This window comes from Patiria miniata, unplaced genomic scaffold (assembly GCF_015706575.1).
Source record: "Patiria miniata isolate m_02_andy unplaced genomic scaffold, ASM1570657v1 HiC_scaffold_30, whole genome shotgun sequence".
NCBI classification, from domain to species: domain Eukaryota; kingdom Metazoa; phylum Echinodermata; class Asteroidea; order Valvatida; family Asterinidae; genus Patiria; species Patiria miniata.
The window spans coordinates 4231349-4254655 of NW_024037070.1; the positions used below are offsets into that span (position 1 = coordinate 4231349).

The 23307-nt window shown below is 39.3% G+C and overlaps 1 protein-coding gene across 1 annotated transcript in view; it reads right to left on the bottom strand.

Annotated features, from left to right (window-relative positions):
- The window catches only part of LOC119739366 (protein spire homolog 1-like), a 46634-nt gene that overhangs the window by 7411 nt on the left and 15916 nt on the right, over positions 1-23307 (bottom strand). Inside the window, exons 4-13 of the mRNA XM_038214281.1 lie at positions 14801-14926; positions 13837-13914; positions 10391-10564; positions 8563-8649; positions 6821-6932; positions 6479-6666; positions 3785-3923; positions 2502-2683; positions 1594-1728; positions 70-137 (exon numbers count right to left, since the gene is read on the bottom strand). Coding sequence (XP_038070209.1) covers positions 70-137; positions 1594-1728; positions 2502-2683; positions 3785-3923; positions 6479-6666; positions 6821-6932; positions 8563-8649; positions 10391-10564; positions 13837-13914; positions 14801-14926 — 1289 coding nt within the window. The remainder of the gene's footprint in view (positions 1-69; positions 138-1593; positions 1729-2501; positions 2684-3784; positions 3924-6478; positions 6667-6820; positions 6933-8562; positions 8650-10390; positions 10565-13836; positions 13915-14800; positions 14927-23307) is intronic.

Sequence of the window (23307 nt, forward strand, 5' to 3'; positions counted from 1 at the left end):
AAAAGAAGTTTTAAATGGAGAAATTGACTGCAAATTGTTCAGTCCAGTGTGTACTCTCAGCACTTTTACCTTTTGCATAGCTTGCATCTACTCTTGCGCTTGAAAAGTGCAAACTTCTTTTTGCAAGAGAAACAAATCTGTGAATAAAACGCAGTCAAACTATCAGTAAATGGACGGTAACTTAGCCATAGAGTGGAGACTGACTAATGAAGTTTTGATGAAAACTTTTGTATTATACAATGAAATCTCCATAAGTCAAACTCTGATAACTCAAATCAACTGTTAAGTCAACAAAGAATCAATTGCCTTCAGTAACAATGATATACAACCCTGCTTAACTCAGAACTCGATCTGCTTAAGTCAAATTGTGAACCAGGGCCCAATTTCACGGCACTGCTTAACAGTTAGCAGAAAAGTTGTGCTTAGCATAGCAGAACAATTTGCTAACCTTAAGCAATATTTCACGGCGTGGACGTGTTCACGGTCGCGCGTGCATGTTACGTCACTAATTTAAGCAAATTTTTCCTCCGAAGTAAGCATGCCTTTTGCTATGCTTATGCTTATGGTCTCCATGAAATAGACGGAGGCTCTGTTAGCAAAAATTGTGTGCTTAGCAGCGCCGTGGAATTGGGCCCTGTTCCCTTGAGGTCTGATTTATCGAGATTTCATTGTACATTTGTATTATATTGCCTGCACTTTTGGTTTTACATGAACAATTTGAGGTTCAGATAAAAAAAAAATCTAAAAATGTATCTTTCTACAGAACGAATTACATTAATGATGAAGGTGACATAATCATATTTTTTTTATCTTTCTTCCTTCCCCTCCCAAAAAAAGCACATCCCCCTCACTATCACATCCAGCCATCCTAAAAAATTCAGCCAAGTTGACCTAGCTTCATTGATACTTCAACAAGAAAAAGGGGGCATAAAAAAATTAAACAGAAAGCATCGTAATGGATGATTTTTAAAAACATTAACTGAAAACATGCGTACCCGGTTCTGTGTGTTCATACAAGTTGCAATTAATAGCAGTACCAACAATTAAAATGTGACAGACATCGCCCCCAACCCCCCAACCCCCAACTCAACATCACCCTGCCTTCTGAAAATGTTTAAAGACCCTGCACTCCGCATCAACCAAAAATCGTGATGTACAAGTTCAAGAAATTATGTTTTTCAAATAATATGCTAATCTCCTGCTTCACGGGTGGCTATAAAAGCATCCACCTTTAGAGGGCGCCATGACACAATTAACAGACAGAAGATGAAAAATCAACTCAATTCTTGATAAAAAGGTCACCAATATTCCAACACTATAGAGACTCCAAACTACTAGACTAAGTTGTTTGGATCAACAGAGGGCGGTATAACACAAATCATTAGATACTTTACTCAAAACCACATCAGTGGTATTCCCATAATGTCCCTGGATGGGCTAATTACTTATAGATGTGCATAAACTGTGCTATACATGTCTGCCGCTTTTCACAAACATTTTTATATTCTCAGTCATTTCAAAGCAAGAAAACCATAGATAAACTCGACCCTGATGAGCCACGTTTGCTTGGAAATACCTTGACTAAACTTTTACCTTTTCTCTGAGTACACCGTTGTGAATCTTTGGGTTGACTCTAAGATTCTCGATCTCAGCTTTGACCAGGACGCTCCTGATGTGAATTACCTCATCCACGGTCAAAGCCAGACATTCTGGTGGAATGTATCGCTCCTGTGAAATAAGACAAGAAGAATGTACATCTACTTAAGAGGTGATCGATAGCCAGGCATGTGACTAACTCCATCAGCAGGTCCTGAATAGTCAATAGACTAGTCTAGACTTGTGATATGGATTTGTGACGGACTCGACAACAACAACAGAGAACACAATAAGCTTGAAACAAAAGCTCTAACCGACTTGTGATTGACCTGTGCGGACTTGACATTCTGGGTTTAGTAAAAGCAGGAATGGATCCTGATTTGGCACCAAAGGAGGGTTTAAGCTGTCAATAAGGGGGTTCCGCCACCATCTGATATTGTTTTTGCCTCTCAATATTTTCCTTTTTTGGGCGGTTCAAGAAGGGGGTTTAAACCCCTATATCCCTTGATCCACCACTGCATAGTCAGGCATGCAACTGGCAATTTAGAAGGGAAAAAAACGAGGCTAATCCAAACCACACAAGATTTTGTACAGAGTTTTTCCAATTTGTAATGGCAATCATGCAAAGTAAAAAAAAATGAGTAAAACTCAGCTGATCGAAAGTTGCAAGCGTGATAGTTATTGACTGAACTTGCTTAAGAATTGACCTATCGCCGTTTGCGAGTTAGCCACGCCCCTCAGACAACCCTATAGAATTGTGTATAAGTTTTGTTAGTCTCAGATTTTGTGCATCCATTTGTATATCATGTAATTGGACAATATTTCACAAGCTGCATTGACGCAATTCTAACGCGATTTTACCGCGATAGGTCAATTTCACAGTCATACTGTTCTCTATTTCTTACCGAATGACTTGAGAGCTGTGTGAGCGTTTGGCAGATGGCTATACTGTGTCGTCTGGGACTCTCTTGTTTAGGCATCGGTTCCTCTTCTTCTTCTTCGTGCGGTTGTTCGTCGACGTCACTCTCCCTCGCGCCGTCGTCTTCTTCGTTGGTTGGCGTCACAGAAGAATCAGGTGACAACAAGGCTGGCAATCAAGTTAAGAGTGTAACCATCAGAGTACCATGAAATATTTAAACATCTCCCTCTGTATTAAAGTTAGGAACCATCCTTTAACTACCAACATCTAGCAGTGTTCAAGAACACACACAAAATTCTTGTTACATACAGAAGGCCAAGTATAAAAAGTACTTTGTGGTTGACAAAACTGTTATGATTTTTATGTATTTCCGCTGTGTAAACCATGTTAATTTCTATTTGCTGCAATGGGATAAACCATCTGTCTATCGACCATTTTGACTTCTTGAAATTGAGTCATAACGTGAGGCCCCTTACAGATTCTTGTCATTTGATTGGTGGAACTCACATCACGTGACATTTGTTATTGCTCCCATTCACACCGCGGCCCAAAAAGTACTATCCGTCCATGGGGAATGGGAAATACTATTGAACAGTTAGGATCATGATGCGGTATTTGTGTGCAAATGCATGCTGATGTGCGCGTTCAGCGTTGCGCGTAGCGCCTATTGTTCCAAAGAGCCAGCGCTACAGCGTTGGGTTCAAACATTTTCGTGAAGGGGTGGTTTGGAAGAGAGCAATACATTTTCCTCCAGTTTTGTATTGAAATAAAAGTTCAAATATATCAAATGACAAGGATCTATATGTCAGGTATATAAAACAAATATTGAGTGGCTTTAAATTGTGAAATGGGAGGAATATTATCGCTCGGTAAAATCTGGACTTTTCCAGTTGACTCGGCTTCGCCTCGTGAAATGGAAAAGTCCAGATTTTACCTTGCGGCAATATTCCTCCCATTCCACGCTGAGCCACTCAATATTTGTATAACACATTGCTTCTTGTCTGCTGTAAGATTTCAGAGCAAAAAAAATCTTCGCACAATATACAAAATAAAACCGTACAATTGTTTACCTGAAAGTTAAGGTTACTTGAGGAAAAGTTGAATTAAATTTAATTATTGAAAGGGATATGACCAAAATATAGAAGCGTAGAGCACCGATACAGAGTTTAGGAGGTCGCATGTTCAAATTCTGCTCCAGTGAATTTCTTTCGTCAACTTTATAAACAATTATTTTTAAAAAAATTAAGTTGGAAGTTATGAAAAGCTTACTGTCGAAGCTGGGAGCGTTGAGAGTTTCCAGTCGCCAGAAGGGCTTCAACTGATCTCTCCTAGGCTGAGGGGTCAAATCCAAGTCATCGTTCCGTGGCGTGATGGTGAGCTGGCTGGTATCTGACGAAGTCACATCATCCTGAGAATGAAAAGTAAAAAAACACACATTGAAGATAATCGCAATCTTTAAAGGAATGTACAACATTTGCTTTTGCTGCAATTTTCAGAAATAAGAGGATTTGGAGGATTAGTATGTTATCATGAGAAAATATTGTTAAACTGACTTTATTCACGTTTTGGGCTTGTAGATGCTGGAAAAAAGAAAAAGAAAACATATTCTAGGTTCATATTCTAGTCTGGTTCCCTTACCCCACTTAAGATAAAACGGAGCAATTAATACACTTTGGGGAATTGTAAGGTCAGAGAATAAGTCTAGCAGGCTTGTACCCCTTCACGGGTGTGTAATCAATTGCAAAGAAAAGTCCGAATAACTAAATATGAAAAATTAAGAACAGTTTTTGAAAAAAAGCCACTTTCTCCAACGCTGGTCAGCCGACCAGCGTTGGAAAAATACAGTTTTTCTTGAAAATGTCAGCACAACAGGAGCCACGATTTTAAAGGATGCTTTAGACTGTCATTCCCTAACAGTTCAGTAAGGTATTACGTGATAATTTGATCATTTCGTTCTTGATGTTTGCAAATGTTGTATCTTCCCTTTAAACCTAAACCTCTCACATCCTTCAATGTCCACCAAGAGTTTTGCAAGATTCAGGATGGAAGAGACAAGTCACTATTATTCTATAAGGGGCTGGAATGAGCCTCTGCACCTTGTACGCATTTGAAGACTTCTGGAAGGTTCCTGGAAAAACGCACAAAACTGCTCTCTTTTTTGAGAAATTTCTCAAATCGCCTGCGTCAAAATTTATTTTGCTTTAGCAAAAATTACTAACAGCAGATTTAGTAACCTGGTAAAATGTAATTGAGAACCTTTCACAAAGAAAAAAACTCCTGTATAGTTTTGTTGATATGTGTGACAAGAAGTTGGTTTTTGCCAATTCAAACTCTAAAGTGGTCAAATTTTTAACAGGAGTTTTTCTTTCAAGTGCATTCAATTTTCTTTTTTTTAAAGCAGTCATAAAATGTCAACCTAGACATTTTATCTTCTTAGTTGAGTGGACACTTTTATAGGAGTATAAATATCCACTCAAATCTCCATTATCCACTCACTGTATCACTCAGATTGTAATTAATCTGCCATGATATATACGGCATCTCTAAAAAGCAGTGTCGTGGGAATTTTTCCAGAAAATATATTTTTCACTGAAATCATTCATATAATTGGCTATCCAAAAAAGTGACCTGAACAGAATTCCAGAATTTCGTATTGAAGTCGGCAAAAATAAGTGGCCAGAAATTGGCACTTTACGTTATTCACTTATGAAAGGTGAGAAGTGGCCTGTACAGAACTCAAGAGGAATTCAAAGAAAGATTTTAATTTGAAAATTGAAGTTGACAAAAACAAGTGGCAATACAGCTCCTTTCTCCACACTTGTGCAAGTCAACGTCTGTTACTCAATGTAACTTCTTCAAATTTCTTGTTTGTTAAAAAAAAGCAAGGTATGGATGGCAGCTGCCTATATCATAAATGATGAACAGAAGTTGATAAATTATTCATCCACTTCACAAGTCTCTACTGAGGCAGGTGCATCTTAAAGGTGCACGTTTGTCAATGTCAGCACTCCACATATTTCTTCAGGCTTGTGAGTTCAAAACCCTGTATACCCGGTAGCTTTTCAGAAGATCCTTGCTTTTATTACCAGAATTAATTAATAAACAAAATAAACAAAATACACACAGAATTGAATAACATTATCAGTGTCAGTTTTGGAAACATAACGTAACAACTTCTGATGAGATACAAGTTCTCAACAGTGAACCACAAGCTTTTTTTATTACTAGAGTGCTAACTCGATGTACAAAGTAATGCATGATGAGCACATCCATGTTTGTGCGCAAACCTATGGAAAACTCAAATTTTGTATGGCTTTTGTACGGCTATTTGCATATCTGCATTTGTATTCCATACTGGTGCGCCATCAAAACCAATACACCCAAACCGAAACTCATGATCAGCAAATGAGCGTTTTATTTTGCTGTACGCAAACAGCGCAACGTGTGCGCGTCCCTCTGCTGCAGATGCTTTTTGCCGTGACGTTTTTTTAACCGTCATGATGCGCTTAAGTTGTTTGCGTATCTTCTACTTGCGGGTTGCATTTAGAGTACACTTTTAAATTTAATCCATCTATTTTGATTGCGTTCTACAAACACGCACATAAATTCAAAATGTCTGCTCCCAGAGCGGCTTCTAAGCGTCTCCGCGCGCAAGAATGAGGAGTTAGCGCTCTAGTAATTTAATAAAGCTCTATGGATGTAACCTATGCCGTAACAAGTGCGCATTAACAATAACTTGCGAATGTCTCTAGTCAAACGCTAGTCAGAACATCATCATGAAACTGTTCAGTCTTGTGCTGGTAACCAGTAATCTTGGTACAGCCAGAAAATGTTGGTACATACAGAAGACCTGGTCCTGAAATAGTCCATTAGACTAATCCAAATTTAGTCAAACTGGTGTGCGTGATGGTCAACCATTGTTCTCGCTTGGATTGGCTGTTATGTGGAGATTGTTGGACTCACCTCATCCGACCAATCCAATGTGATCTCGGCGCGTAGCACTTTCCTGGGCAGCTCCGGTGAGGTATCAAATATCTCTAGATCCTCCGAGTCCACGCTGGAGGCACAGCTGCCCTCACTGGTACTCTGATGGCGCATCCTGGGCCGGGCTTTGGACTTCTTCTTCTTCTTCTTGGGCTTGAGTTTCCGTTCTATGGAAAAAAATCAGAGAGAGAGAGAGAGAGTTGCATGAATTATATCAAACTATACTGCTAGTGATTTAATATTTTCTTTCTGAGGGTGAAGAGCCTATTTAAAAACAAACATCACAAAAATGCAACACAAACGTGAAAAGTCTGTTCCAACCTGGGATGACTCTGTTGGAGGCAGGAGCCAATGAGGGTCTGGATCGGATGTCGTTCAGTAATCTCTCGTATAAACTCTCTGTCCTCAAAGGAAGTCGACTATCCTTAGGTATCTGCAATACAACATTATCAGTATTCAAACTGTCAACTAAATCACAAATTTTTATGAATTTTGGAGTCAATCACAAGTCCTCACAAGTCAATCAAAAGTCAATCAATCACAAGTCCTCACAAGTCAATCACAAGTCCTCACAAGTCAATCACAAGTCATTCAGAAGTCCTCACAAGTCAATTCAGAAGTCCTCGCAAGTCATTCAGAAGACTTCACAAGTCAATCACAAATCCTCACAAATCAGTCACAAATCCGGACAAGTCAATCACAAGTCCTCATAATTAGTCACTCACAAGTCCTCATAATTAGTCACTCACAAGTCAATCACAAATCCTCACAAGTCAATAACAAGTCCTCACTAGTCAATCACAAGTCCTCACAAGTCTATCACAACTCCTCACAAGTCTATCACAAGTCCTCACAAGTCAATCACAAGTCAATCACAAGTCAATCACATGTCAATCAAGAGTCAATCACAAGTCCTCACAAGTCCATCACAAGTCCTCACAAGTCCACCACAAGTCCTCACAAGTCTTACAAGTCCTCACAAGTCAATCACAAGTACTCACAAGTCAGTCACAAGTCTCACAAGTCAAACACAAATCTCACAAGTCAAACACAAGTCCTCACAAGTCTCACAAGTCCTCACAAGTCTTACAAGTCCTCACAAGTCAATCACAAGTACTCACAAGTCAATCACATGTCAATCAAGAGTCAATCACATGTCCTCACAAGTCCATCACAAGTCAATCATAAGTCCTCCAGTCTCAAGTCAAGCACCAAGCTATTCACTTGAACTGTGACAAAGGTATTCCTTTTTTCATTATATTCACCACCTGTCAGTGTTAGTCATGACCATGACTAGTGTCCCGAATAGTAATTTTCTTTGATTGACTTGATAACAACTATTCAAATCTTTGAAAAGAGGCCAACATTTATACTAATTTGTTTAAATTGAAGACCCGATTTCTGTTCGAGTCATGAACAGAAAATGACATTAGCATGTAGTACATTCAAAACACTGTACATCAAATTGCTACCAATCACATGCAAACATTCAAGCAACTGCAACACAAACCATCAACACAAGTCGTTCAGCAAAACAGAATGAGAGAGCAAAATAAAATGCTGTGAAAGACCTGAACAATATGGCATAGTAGCACTATATGGCATAGTAGCAGGGATCGGGCTCATCATTTGGGAATGTGTATTGACAATATGTGAATCAAAATAATTTTAAAACTGGAGTTTTAGAGATATGATACTAAGATACATGTACGGTACATCAAACCAGAAAACTCCAATGTAAGAATGTTTTAAAAATGTCTTGCAATTCATTTATTTTTTCCCATAAATTTGTTTTTCATTATTAATTTTTCCTAGGCATGTGTGCGTAATAATTATCCTTAAATTTAATGTAATTATTTTGGTTTGCTTTTATATACTATCAATTAGTTGAGTTTTAATGTCAATATGTTCAGTTAATGTGAGATTAGGCTTCCACAGTATTAGCAAAAATTTAATTGCAGCCGTTTTAATGACTGCATGTAGGATTCAAACACCCCTATTTGCAAGAGATGCAGCGATCCCTTCCAGCCCAAAGCAATGCAAAGCAAGGAATGATTCATTACTGGTTTGAGGGGTGGTCTGGACCGGATGAAGTCCAGTATGACATCATGGGCCTCCTTCTTCACCCTAGGGGGTAAGTCACCATTCACCTACATGGCAAAAAATAAATAACAGGAGGGGGAAAAGAACACGCAGTTGGTGTCAATAAATTAATGTGCCAGCCCCCTTAGTAAAATGTACCGGGTAGCATCTCTAGAACGCTGCAATCTAGACAAACATACATTTCAAAAGCAAAATTTTACATCATTAATGAGCTATAAGAATGTAAAGGATAAAACAAAATTGACGTACAGATAATGCACATAGATACATGACAGGAAAATGAAACAGAGAAGTAAAACTTGAAAATAATCATGAAATAAAATCTTGATGAATGATGGGTGAAATCAAACATACACTACTTCCAATGTTGACAGTCTCATGCACAGGCGCTCTAAAACAATGCCACATTTCAACATTAATATCATCAAGTAAATTAATACGTAGATATGATATGCGTTATTCAAACCTTCCAGATTATGCCTTTATTAAATAATCCATGTACTTAAAGATTAATATACAACATTTGCTTTTGTTGAAATTTTCAGAAATGGATGGATTAAGGGGGCAAATATTTTACCATCGTTGGAAATTGACACAAAAATTTGACTTTTCTTGAAAATGACAGCACACTAGGTGCCACGCTTACAAAGGATGCTTTAGACTGTCATTCACTAACACCCAAGTAAGGTATTTCATAATAATTTGGCAGGTTTTTTTTTATGTTTGCAAATGTTGTATATTCCCTTTAATCACCAAATCCAAGACCCAAAGTTTAATAAGAATTACTTGAAGAGCGTATGGCATTTTCACTAGCACACCAATTAAAACAAAAACCCAAAACTGATCATTTGGGAGACAATACCAATAGGGCTAGACAATTCAGCTGGTGGAGTAGTTTTACGGAGGTGGCAGGTTCGAGTCCCACAATAATCCATTGCTTTGTTTTTAGATCTGAAATTCATTGCAGTGTCAATATCACAGCGGCTCTAGCCTTGTAGTGGACCTACTTGTAGTGCATCACAAGCTATGTAGCCAATCACAAGTCAATCACAAGTCTATCACAAGTCAAGCACAAGTCAATCACAAGTCAATCACAAGTCAATCGTAAGTCAATCGTAAGTCACCCAGTCCCAAGTCAACTCACAAGGTACAGTGGAACGCCGCTATAACGAACATCGCAGGATCAACATAAATTGTTCGTAATAGCAATCGTTCGGTATAGCGATTTTAAGCTGCTGGTGCTCCGGTACTCATTTTTCAATAAATAGCGCCCTTCAGAACTTCACCCTGCACGCTCTGGTACTACTATAAGATGACTTTGAACACGTGCCGACTATTGAATAATGTAATTACGCAGCTTGTGAGCTTACTAATGGTACTACAGCAATTGGTGGCTTTCCCCTTCTATTCATTTGGGAAATAATAGCCACTTTTTGCTCTTCTGTTGACATTTTTCAACAGCAATATTCGGTACATTTTGTACACAAAAATCAAGAGCAAAGGACGATGTTCGGTATTGCCGAATGTTCAGTATAGCAGTGTTCGGTATAGCGACGTTCCACTGTACTCAAATGAACTGTGGGAAGAACATCACTTGTAATTAAATCCCCTTTTACTTGTGACTGGCCTTGTGAATTGACTTGTGATTACTTACAACCTCACTAGTGATGTGCTTGTGATCTATCACAAGTATCTGTACTACAATACTGAGCAGCTGAAAGTCGTCCAGCAAACTTGAAACAAATTTTTCAGTATGGTTAGACTTGTCGTAATAAACCCAAGACTCACCAGGACTTGTTTGAGCGTGTACTTGTGGAATCGTATATCATCCATCAGGATCTCGTAGGGAGTCAGCTCATACTCGATGGGGATGCGGCTACGATGGGAGGTACAGGTATCACTGATCTCCTTGAGCTTGACTCCTTGCCTGAGCTGCTGCAGAACCTGCATCCAAATCCTAGCCTGTGAGAGATACAGAAGAGCAAGTTAACCCTATTGGATCATTTTTGAGTCCCTAAGTTTAGTGAAATATAAGGTATGACAGTAGGTACCATGACTGGGTTCTTGAAGTTGACTGGGTTTTTGCTTGAGACAGGTATACCCCCAAAAAGCTTGAATATTTCAAATGGGTTGAGACTTATACTCTGACGGGAGCTGCAGTTTAATTGGATATTTTCAGCATAATCTTTTGTTTTTATAAACCTTCCTACCCATATTGGAAGATATTCAGACCACAACTTCAGGATTCACTTTGCAGTGCCTTTGGCAAACTTCTTAATAAAACATAGAATTGGGACCACGGCAAGGCCAAAAAAAAAAGTCTCCGGTTTCTGGTATGGAGCTTGCCCAAAAAGTGGTGCGGCGATGCGGCTTTTTTTTTTTTTACCTTTTTTTTTTTGCTTCAATTGTCGGCTGATGACTGCAAATGGTGCCCGACTAAACTTAGTGCAAATATATGGGAGTCCAGAGCGGCCACATAAAGCTTATTCTCGATCATAACCCCATCTAAAAACACGTTAAAACTGTGCAGCAGCAGGATTCCAGTCAAACCAGTGAGTTTGGCGGTTTTGAGACATCATATCTTTTATTGAAAAAAAAACTTTTTCATTTTGCCGACGTGCATGGCTACGGCGACGCGCGCGCATACCAGAAACCGGAGACTTTTTTTTTTGCCTAAGCAAGAATGTATCAGGTTGATATACAGGGTCTGGGTCCTACAGAATTTTGGATTGCCCTTCACCAACGTAACCCTCCCTCTCTGGCTGGCAAATTTAATGAAGCCAAAACCAATCGAGTGACTGTTTTAAACCGTTGAGTGCTCTAAGCTTGCCTACATGTAAAGCAAGATTGACTGGCTGTGACTGTTATGACAACTGATACAGCTATGTTTCACACTAGACTGATAAGCCAGCTGTGCCTACCAGTTACTTGCTTTTGTCTGTTAATGGAATATGACTGTCACAGTGCCTACAAGAAATATGATCTGACTGTTGGTGACTGGCCTGTGCAAAAGGCATGGCAGGGGAACAGGATTGAAATTTTGACTGTCTGTGACTGATCAAACAAAAGGAGGGTTCACTGTATACTCAGTGTTGTCTTAGGGCTAGCAAGAACAAATATACTCAGTGTTGTCTGAGGGCTAGCAAGAAAAAATATACTCAGTGTTGTCTGAGGGCTAGCAAGAAAAAAGATACTCAGTGTTGTCTGAGGGCTAGCAAGAAAAAAGATACTCAGTGTTGTCTGAGGGCTAGCAAGAAAAAGTATACTCAGTGTTGTCTGGGGCTAGCAAGAAGAAAGATACTCAGTGTTGTCTGAGAGCTAGCAAGAAAAATATACTCAGTGTTGTCTGGGGGCTAGCAAGAAAAAAGATACTCAGTGTTGTCTGAGGGCTAGCAATAAAAAATATACTCAGTGTTGTCTGAGGGCTAGCAAGAAAAAATATACTCGGTGTTGTCTGAGGGCTAGCAAGAAAAAATATACTCAGTGTTGTCTGAGGGCTAGCAAGAAAAAATATACTCAGTGTTGTCTGGGGGCTAGCAAGAAAAAATATACTCAGTGTTGTCTGGGGGCTAGCGAGAAAAAATATACTCAGTGTTGTCTGGGGGCTAGCGAGAAAAAATATTCTCAGTGTTGTCTGGGGGCTAGCAAGAAAAAATATACTCAGTGTTGTCTGAGGGCTAGCAAGAAAAAATATACTCAGTGTTGTCTGAGGGCTAGCAAGGAAAAATATACTCAGTGTTGTCTGGGGGCTAGCGAGAAAAATATACTCAGTGTTGTCTGAGGGCTAGCGAGAAAAAATATACTCAGTGTTGTCTGGGGGCTAGCGAGAAAAAATATACTCAGTGTTGTCTGAGGGCTAGCAAGAAAAAATATACTCAGTGTTGTCTGAGGGCTAGCAAGAAAAAATATACTCAATGTTGTCTGGGGGCTAGCAAGAAAAAAATATACTCAGTGTTGTCTGAGGGCTAGCAAGAAAAAAATATATACTCAGTGTTGTCTGAGGGCTAGCAAGAAAAAATATACTCAGTGTTGTCTAAGGGCTAGCAAGAAAAAAATCACAACAATATTGAATTTGCAAATTACATCTTCGGACGCATATTCAATCCCATAAAATTGATTTAATTGTAAAGAAATAAATACGGTACATGCACGTTGTACAATATATATACGAATAATGAGTACATGTACAAAAAATAAAGATAAAGAGGTATCCGTATCTGTACTTAAAAATCACTTCACACCTCTTGACCCCAAACTATGTTTGAAAATATTTATCAGGTGTAAAATGTTTTGGAGGTCACCAATAGACCCTTTATGAAAATTTTGGCCGCCCTTTTATCCTCGCTTCAACAGTTGTCTTAAAATGGGATGACCCTGGTCGAGTACTGTCCTCGAAACCACTGAAGCTCGGCGACTGCCCTCGGTCAGTCATGCCTGTCTCGTCATTCAAGTTAAAAATTCCGGCCTTCCTCCAAACAATGACGCCCAATTACTCATTATGTCGGTCTGGGAATTTTTGTCACCAGGATACAGAAGTTAATGGTCCATCACCATTGTCAAGCATCAATAAATTGAGAATTATACTGTAGATACGACGCTGTTTATCATAGACAGGCAAACAGACCGAAAAAAATAATTTGAAAACTAATTTGAAAAACTAATAACCCATACTTCCTGGGCATTTTCTAAGCTTTCTGAACATACCAATTTCCATTACCATGTACAGTTGACTCTCGTTAGTACAAACTCTGTTAATACAAAATTCTGGTTATAACAAACATAAGGCCTTGGTCCCGACTGTGCATTTATGTACACAATGAATGGGACTGATGTTCCTCTTTATACAAAATTCTGATATAGCAAACAATTTGGCTAGGTCCGAACGAGTTTGTATTAACGAGACTCGACTGTACATTGTAGTTATCTAAAGGCTTATTCGTTACGCACCACGATTACGCAATGGGTAAATGCACAGCGCAATACACACATCGAAAACAGACACGTGGATTTTCGGCCTAACCCTGTAATCACAGAATTCTTAGTTGTGGGATGAAAGCATTTACGCTAAGCCAAAATTCCTCTCTTAAACTCATGAAATACGTTAATGTAGCCAAGGAATTTTCAGCCATAATTGGCGAGAATTCTTCGCTCACGACAGAGCCATGAAATTGGGCCCTGTCCTGTGGCAACTGATTTTTGTTCTTCAGGTTTCACCTCAGTGTGTTTGTACTTACCCATTGCTTTGGTTTGATGTTTTCTAAATGCGCATCTTGATCATCGTCACCATGTTCGGCATGTAGACTTTGTAAACTCTGGAGAAAATTCCAAAATTGTTTGAAAAATATTTTTTGAAAACTCTATTTTAATAAATACTCATGCAGTTCTAGTGTAAATAACAAATGTAACAATTTTTTTTTTAATGAATGATTTTTGTACATGGGACAGCTATGATTTTGGATTTTTTTACCTTGGTAGCATCTATTAACGCTAGTCCCTGTCCAGGGATGAATTTTACCCACACAAGACCTTTTCACACTAGACAAATCTCGGAGTTGACACAGGGTTGAAAACATTCGGCATTTCACACTTGAAATTTTTGACCCTGCGATTGATTTTCGCCCCGGGTTGAACTCAACTCTTCTCCAGACCAGGGTTAAGACCAGGGTGGAGATTTCAACATACGGCATTTCACACTTGAACATTTTCAACCCTGCGCCAACCCTGCGTCAACCCTGGGACTGATTTTCCTCCAGACCAGGGTTGAAATTTCCAACCAGGGTTGAAACTCTGGCCAGGGTTCAAAACAGTATAGTAACTGATAAGCTCGGTTTGCACGAAACAAGTGTCAAACAGTGCGGGGTTGTACACGGGTTTGGAAAATCAAAAACTCAACCCGGGGTGGCACAGGGTTCGCCCAGGGTTGAGTTCAACCCGGGTTGAGAGGCTCTAGTGTGAAAAGGCCTACAGAGTATGGACCTTTGCAGAAGCAGCTTGGATTCTTACCAGTGTGAAAGGAGTTCCCAAAAACTCGGGAGTTCCAAAATCCTAGGGGTTCGACTGGGGTCAAATACACAGTTTTTAAAATGTGTGGAAGGGCCGAAGGATACAAACGTTCTTCTTAAATTGATACTGAACAAGAAACTAACACCAAATGGGAAGATCGGGCAGTGTAGGTCTTAAGAACATTATTTTTTCTACCTTTGTACTTGATGCAATGACTTGAAGGAACTGGGTGAGATCTTGTGCTTCTGTCAGCAATGCTCGGCACACAGCTTGGTAATGGGTCGAGGCTCCCTCTGGCTCTAGTAAATGTCGGCTACAAAACTATGCACAAAATTTTAAAAAACAAAAGACAAGAAAATGACCAAAATGTAAAACTTTTTTATACATGTATATTCCATTGAAAGATGATACTACTTTAAGGCCAAAAAAAATAGTTCTGCTTCCAATTACATGGCATTCGAATAGGGTAGGTAGGTAGGTAATTTTTCAAATTTTTTTTGCCATTTTTTTTTTGTGTACGATCATATGGATGCGGATGCATGTAGTCAAGGGTAAATGGCAGAAATTGATGGTTTTGGGTGTTTTTCTCATTTTTCCCATAAAAAAGTTAGGGAAGGGCCTGTCAGAATAGGGTAGATAGGGAAACCGGAAGCAGAACTATTTTATTTTGGCCTAAGCAACAGGCTGTATTTGTGAAGAAGATGCTGTAGTAATGGTTGCCATTTCAGGGTTACAAAAGGAAGAAATATATCACATTAACTGAAGCAATTTAACAAATTTACTTCACTCTAAAATTTGTAATTTTTTGTAAAGATTGTAAATTCTGAATTAGGCTTATGCAGGCCTACCCAAAAATGGCATCCTTACGTCAGCCTGGCAACAAAGTTAACAGCACATCCAAATACATTTCATTGGTTCATACACATCATTTCTCCCTTAACATTTCAGAATTCCCATCAAGAGGCCAGGGTTTTGCCAAACAATGAGAAAGAAAAGTGGGGCTAGTTCCCACACATTCCCTCCATTATTAATTCTAGACTTCGATTTTGGACTGGGGGACAGCATAAAGTGGACTAATTTAAACATAACTCGGAAAGGCTAAAGAAAGTCCACCCTTGTCTTGGAATTTTCCAACAATAAAACTAATATCAACTGATTATTCCCTGAATCTTGCCTGCACATATACAGCTCATCCTTGCTCTTTTCTCCGCTATAAAACACTTCTCTCAAACCCCCCCCCCCAAGTCTGACAACATTAACCCTAACCACCCCAACTCCATCAAAATCCACCCCCTCGCCCCTCCCATTTTGGTGGATTTTGGGGGACTTGGTCTAGAAGGCCTGGCGTGACTATAAATCCGATTGATTTTGCCCAGCTTCCTGTACTGCTATTGTGATAAAAGTCATGTGTAGCAAGTCCATGAATGTCAACCAGTGGATTCCATTTGTACAGTTTTGTATTGGGCACACAGTGATTGATTGATTTTGATGGACTTGGTCCAGTTCCTAGTAAAAGACGCGAGGGAGTTAAGTTTAAATCATGGTGGCGGCCCCTAAAACCCTGTTCCGTCTGACTTGACAGGTAACGTAGTGGCTGCAGAAATGATTACGCCCCTCCCAATTAAACACCTGGCATGACCATTTTAAATTGCTCCACTAATACCGGTATCTCAATTAACATCCCCTGAGGAACATTTGCTGAGCTTAAATGAGGCTACAATTAGTTAAATATTTTCTTTTTCCCCCCAACTTATTGTTTATTATCATACAAAGTGAGTCTGTCAGTAAACATCTGAATGTACATGAATCAACCTCAACCCAGAAGCATGCACAAGACGAGCGACGTTCCCTAAAACCCATCTGCATTGGAAATCAATGCAAATCAATGGAGCCGACGGCACAACACACCAGCACCGAAAACGTAAAAGTAATAATATTCATGACCATGAGATTAGGCCACTGTCACTATCATAATTGGTTTATCTGTTTGATTTTCTAGGGAAACCTGCATTAATTAAATGCCACTGTTAATTAGTATTCACTGGAAACTATTGATTTTTGTTTTTGAATAGTACCAAATTCTGTTTTTAAATGTCTCAAATATGCATTTAATTTTGGGGAATGAAATTTGAAGAACTTTTCTACATGAATAATGCCACAGTGTTTAATGGAAAGTTTGAAGGTAAAACTGAGAAAGAAACTTCTAGCAAAATCATTTCCTTTTCCCCCCCTAAATCTACATGTACAATTGCGTCCACATCTTTTTCTGCTCACTACTTTCAAGAACGTTTCTTCATTTATAATTTTTGTTCCAGATTGGAAAATTTAATCAAATCCCAAGCCATACTGTTTCATTTCCTGACAAGGTGTGCGCAAACAGGTACTGGCGAAAAAGGCTAAAAATAGCACATTGAGGTTATTGATGTGGAATTTGGCATGTTTTCTTTTATTTTCTACCGCTACAGTTGTTTTCCATGAGTGAATAAAAGGCTTTTTGTGTACAAGCAGCCACATGAAATACAGTGGAACGTCGCTATACCGAACACAGCTATACCAAACATTTGGCTATACCGAACATCAGCCTTGGCTCCCAATTTTTGTGTACAAAAGGTACTGAACATTGTTGTTGGAAATGTCAACAAAAGAGCGACAAATGGTTATTATTTCCCCAATGAATAGTAGGAAAAAAAACACCAATGTAAGGCCAAAAAAAAAAAGTCTCCGGTTTCTGGTATGCGCGCGCGTCGCCGTAGCCATGCGCGTCGGCAAAATGAAAAAGTTTTTTTTTCAATACAAGATGATGTCTCAAAACCGCCAAACTCACTGGTTTGACTGGAATCCTGCTGCTGCACAATTTTAACGTGTTTTTAGATGGGGTTATGATCGAGAATAAGCTTGATGTGGCCTCTCTGGACTCCCATATATTTGCACTAAGTTTAGTCGGGCATCATTTGCAGTCATCAGCCGACATATGAAGCCAAAAAAAAAAAAAAAACAGGTAAAAAAAAAAAAAAAAATGCGTCGTCACACCACTTTTGGGGCAAGCTCCATACCAGAAACCGGAGCCTTTTTTTTTTGGCCTAAGCTCAAAAACTGTGTAATTACATTATTCAATAGTCACACGTGTTCGAAGTCGTCTTTCAGTAACTACCAGAGCGTACTTGGTGAATTTCTGTTACGGAATTGAAAATATTAATGGACATGTTTGTCGTTTTGCAACTCCGCGCGTGGTTTGTAAATGCAACTACATGCACAATGAAAGAGGGCGCCACTAAAATGAGAAGATCGCTATACCGAATGATCGCTATTACGAACAATTTCTGTGGATCCCACGATGTTCGTTATAGCGACGTTCCACTGTATTGTAATCGTTACAGTTCTTTTTAACATACATGTAGAACACATGTGTACATGTATGTCAAAGGGAAAAAATCATTTAATTAAAACTTCCAAATCCGATAGAGACACAGTGTTCAAAGATTAGACAAACACAGAAAAGTGAGGAATTGTAATCATCTTTTACCAGTCACACAAAATTAGAATACAAGGAGATACTCTCAGAAGTTGAAACCTATTCAAGAATGCCTTACAAAAGATGGGGGAATAAATTATAAAACTACAAAACATTACTAGTTAAAAAAAACACATGATCTGTACAAATGTTACAGGAAACACAGGCGCGGATCCAGGGGAGGGCCGCGGGGGCACGTGCCCCCCGTCAAATTTGAGTCAAAAAAAAAAAAAAGGAATAGAAGGGTGAAAAAGAAGGGAGGTGAGGGAAGGAGGAGGGAACCTCCTTACAAAAATACCGGCGCCGATATTAAACATGAGCCTGCAAACATTGCGTACTCGACTCGAGAAGCTTCGAAATAAACCGCGATCCCATCGTACGTACCCCGTACATACGTGCGTACGTATTACCCTGCATATACCGTTATTAAATGCGATTCATACGAACGTACACGATTTATTCTCTACGAACATGGCGCTTTATGTGCTGTGCGCGACAAACACACGTTGTGCACTGCTCTTTGGACCACACCATTGGTCAAGGGTGTGTTTTAGTAAGAACAATTTGCCAGCTGTTCCACGCGCTTTTGAATTACAAATTATACTTTTTTTCACGGAGTCCAAAACATGTCCTTGTTTTAAATTGACTTCTTCAACGTCACGTCATCATGTAATTTTCGTAAAGACTTTTCGAGAAACGATGTAAAACCCTGAAAAAATTGAAACACCCCTAAAGGTCATGGATCCGTCCTTAAAACGTTTTTTTAACGAAGAAAGTTGAGATCCAAAAGTTGGGTTTTGACGTTACTACGCGTTGCAGAAAATACAAATCTGATAAGTTTGGTACATAAAAGAGATCTGTTTGTCTGAGGACAAAAACAATCAGCAGTAATTGCCCAAAGGCATGTTTAGCACTCATATGCTCTTGCAAGCTAGACGGAACGCAAGTGTGTTGCTTTTTGAATTGCAAGCGAGATACATGTGATCGTATTTCGCCGGTGGCGACGCGGGCCGGCATCCGTGCCGGACCGGGAGGTATACACCTATTCCCGATGTCTATTTCTCAACGTTATCATCAACAATTATTTACTGTATTTTTTTTTACATAACTAAATGACGAATCCACCTTCAAAATTGTACCATGTGGAAATTGCAATCATGGCGCCGAAAGACCCGATGTCCATTATAATGTAAAGACCAGACGCAGTGTCTCACACAATTTGTCTTGCTGCGCCGCCGATCTGCCGATGGTTTATTTACAAATACATGCACGTGTAATAGGCCCTATTGTTGAAATTGAAACTGGATTGAATTAAAAGAACATTTCTTTAAAATGTTTGGGCATTTTACATTATGCAAAAAAAGAGGGAGAAACTTGGATGACCGTATGATTAATTCTGTAGTCATGAGATAAAACTGAGCTGTGAAGTTACAATGCAGGCTAATTGCTCCTCTGTTTTAGTTTGATTAAATTACACTAATTTTAAACTTGAGTTCAATTAACATGTTCAAGCGGTTTCTTCTTGTTGATAAACTGAAAATTTCAACTTGAAACAAAGCATTAGAAAGCATCCTTACACCAGTTTACAAACTAAGTTTTTACAATTCCTTTTTCAAAAATATAATGCACGAAGACACATGCAGACGAAAATACATGGTATCAAGTGAAGAACAGAAGAAACTGAGAAGGCTTGTAAAAGCAAGATTATATTTTAATCAATGAAAAAAATCTTATAATCCTAAAACAATTTACTCAAATAACTCCGGGGAAGAGGGGCCAGGAATTGCCTCAGATTGCACCACAGAGCATCTAGAATCCAAAATTTCCCGGGGCCCTTAAGCGGGCCCCGGACCCCACGCCGAAAGATGTTCCCGATCCGCATTGGTCTTCGGAAAGATGCCTTATACAATGTACTCATCCTTGCAAGATACAGTTCCTTTTCAAAAATAAGCACGGAAATAACTATGCAGACGAAAATGTTTGGTTATACAAGTGAAGAACAGAAGAAACTGAAAAGGCTCGTAAACGCAAGAGTATATTATAAACCAATGAAAAACATCCTTATAATCTTAAAACGTTTTGCTCAAATAACTCAGGGGAAAAGGGGCCAGGAATCCCCTCAGAATACACCACAGAGCATCTAGAATTCTAAATTTTCCGGGCCCTAAGCGGGCCCCGGACCCCACGCCGTAAGACAGGCGTGATCCGCCCTCGCATTAGTCCTCGGAGCAAAAGCCACAACGCACCGTTGCAACAGTTTACAAAAAGAAGTCAATACAATTCCTTTTCCAAAATAAAAAGCAAGAAAATATAATAGACGTAAAATGGTTTTCGACTTTCAAGCACACAGTAACTTAAAAATTGTAAAAGTAAGAGTATGTTTTAAAAAAATCCTTAAAATCTTAAACACTTTTGCTCAACTAATTCAGGGGAAAGGAGCCAGGAATGGCCTCAGATTGCACCACAGAGCATCTAAAATCAAAAATTTCTCGGGGCCCTTAAGCGGGCCCCGGACCCCACGCCGTAAGGGCTTCGCGCTCCGCGCTCGCATTAATTCTCGGAGCAAATAATTTTGCTCCAACAGTGTGCCCCCCGTCTAAAAAAATCCTGGATCCGCGCCTGGGTTTAAAGGGCAATTCCACGGTTACTCACGTTACGAAAATGTAACATGAGTAACCGATTTTGTGCGTCTTGTTTATCATACATAACACATTTTTTTGGATGTCATCTTTGGTGCTTAGGTAGGTCTAGGTCTACTCTATCTACCATAGGTATAACAGTTATTAAACCTTTTCAGTAAGGTAATTACAGCCCAAGGAAACTCAAAAGTACATCAAAAATGTAGCGTGAGTAACTGTGGAATTGCCCAAAAGAAGATTAAGGACAGCTAGAGACAGAAAATTGAATGTTTCGGCCAAAAACATAAACAGAAGGCCCTAATGGAAATTATTAAAAATGATGAAAAGATCAGAGATAGGCCCTAATATTTGGATGACTGATGACTCCAAATTACTATGCCAATCTAGAGACAACTAATAGGAGTGAACAAAAGACAACGGGAAAATTTTAAGAATTTACATTCATGTTTCATCTCTGAAGTAAACTTAATTGATTAGCAAGGCCAAAAAAAAAAAATACTCGGTCTCTGGTCAGCGCGCGCGTCGATTTTAATCATGCGCGTCAACCTTTTTTTCTTCTTCAAATTAACACGGAAGCTACAACAGCGCCCTCTTTTGCCGCGCCTCCTCAAATTTTTGTACCAAGGAGCACCAAGGAATGGGGAAATTGCACCAAGGCAAATGATAAAGGGCACCAAGGCAAATTATGGAGGACACCAATGTATAATGAGGACACAAAAAAGCAAAATAGTACCCACCTTGTCTGTACAATACAAGCTTGAAAAAAAAAAGCCACCAAAAAAAAAAAAACCCGCGTCGCCGCATCAATTCCGGAACTTCGGTCTGACCAGAGACCGACTATTTTTTTTTTTTTGGCCCAATGCCCACATGTAGGTTTCTTTATTAATCTCAATGTCTCTTTTTAGAATAGAAATTTTTAATATGCTCTTAATAATTTAATATGCTCTTGTTCTTGGCCATGTTCATCATGATCTTTCAACTGCCACTCAAGGATCTTGCTGAGTTTTTGAAGATTGATTTTTCCACACCACTTACTTTGGGATGACTAACAATTTGATAGTAATTTCAAGAATTGGCCCACATTGAGCAATTTACTAATACGCTGACCTACTTCAGTGATCCCGTACGGCCCGATTCTTGTGTTTTAAAATTCAGGAATTGATCAGTCAATAACAGGGGCGTTTATCCAGCACTGGCAGTTGACAGATGTGGAACAGCGTGTGTTGGTGCAGTATAAGACACGAAAGCAAGCAATGTAAAAGGCCCAGTTACAAAAATCACAAACCTGTGCGGGCTATGAAGTGAGGCCCACGACCCATTTGACTGAGGCTAGACAAATCTAACAAAAGAATCATTGGCTAATATTGTTTACAATTTGCAACTTGACTCCATATTACTCTATGGAGTAAAGACTTAAGTGCACTCAAGACTGTTGGAGCAACCCAAAAAAAATCTTGGCAAAGTTCTGTGCTTTACGTACATATACATACTTGTACGACTCCTTGAAATACATGTATGGGCCCTGGCTGCATCTTACGAGGAAGGAACACAAATACAATCAGTGGCGTAACTACGGGGGATGGGGTGGGGGTAGGGGTGCCTCTCTAGCAGAATGTCCATGCCCCCCCCCCCTTTCCCCGTGCCCCTCCCAATTTAAAATCTTGAATTGAAAAAAAAAATACAATGCACTGTAAAAATTATACATTCATTTGCCTTTTAGTTCCCCCCTTGTAAAATTGTTGCACCCCAGGTGCCACCTCCCCAAGAAGTTCGACCCTACTTTCGCCGCTTCTTACAATCCAAGGTAGTAATCATATAATTCATACCGGCGGTACCCCATCTCATTATACCTTACACTCCGATAACATCTTCCTGGTGCACAGACATTATGCTGCAATGCACATTATGTACTGCAAGGATCTACAACTACAGTACACTATGCATTTTGCACTGATCAATACTTCCAAGCCCAGCACGGTGTTCAACGAATACAAATGATAATATTGGGACGACTGTGCATATAAATCCTAAGTAATAGGCTCTACACACAGAAATTCTGCAAAAAAATAAACAAAAAAATTAATTTAGCGATACTTCATCCATGGCCACCTCTCTGATACCTCGCAAATTTAAGCAAATCCAATGTATCGCTGAATGCAAAGTAACACTCTCGAGTCGTCGTTTCATCATCCTCGGTTGTTTACTTTACATTTGCCTGAAGCAGTTGATGGTCTGTATTTCCCTAGACGAGCGCTTTTCAACGTGCCACAAGACAGTGACGACATTTTCTTGCTTCCATATGGTCCGATTTGACCGCCAATCATATCAACCATCAATTCTACATGGATTTAATGGAGGGAACACGGGGGACAGACTGTACAGTTTATCTAACTGTACATGAAAGTATGTACACATTTATGCAAAACAATTGTTCTTTAATTAATTAATTAAATGAGCAAAAGGAATATTTTTGTTATTTCATTTTTCTGTTAGTGCAAATATACATGTATTGACAGCTTAGGATAAATCAATTGAAAAAGGTTGTGTCAAAT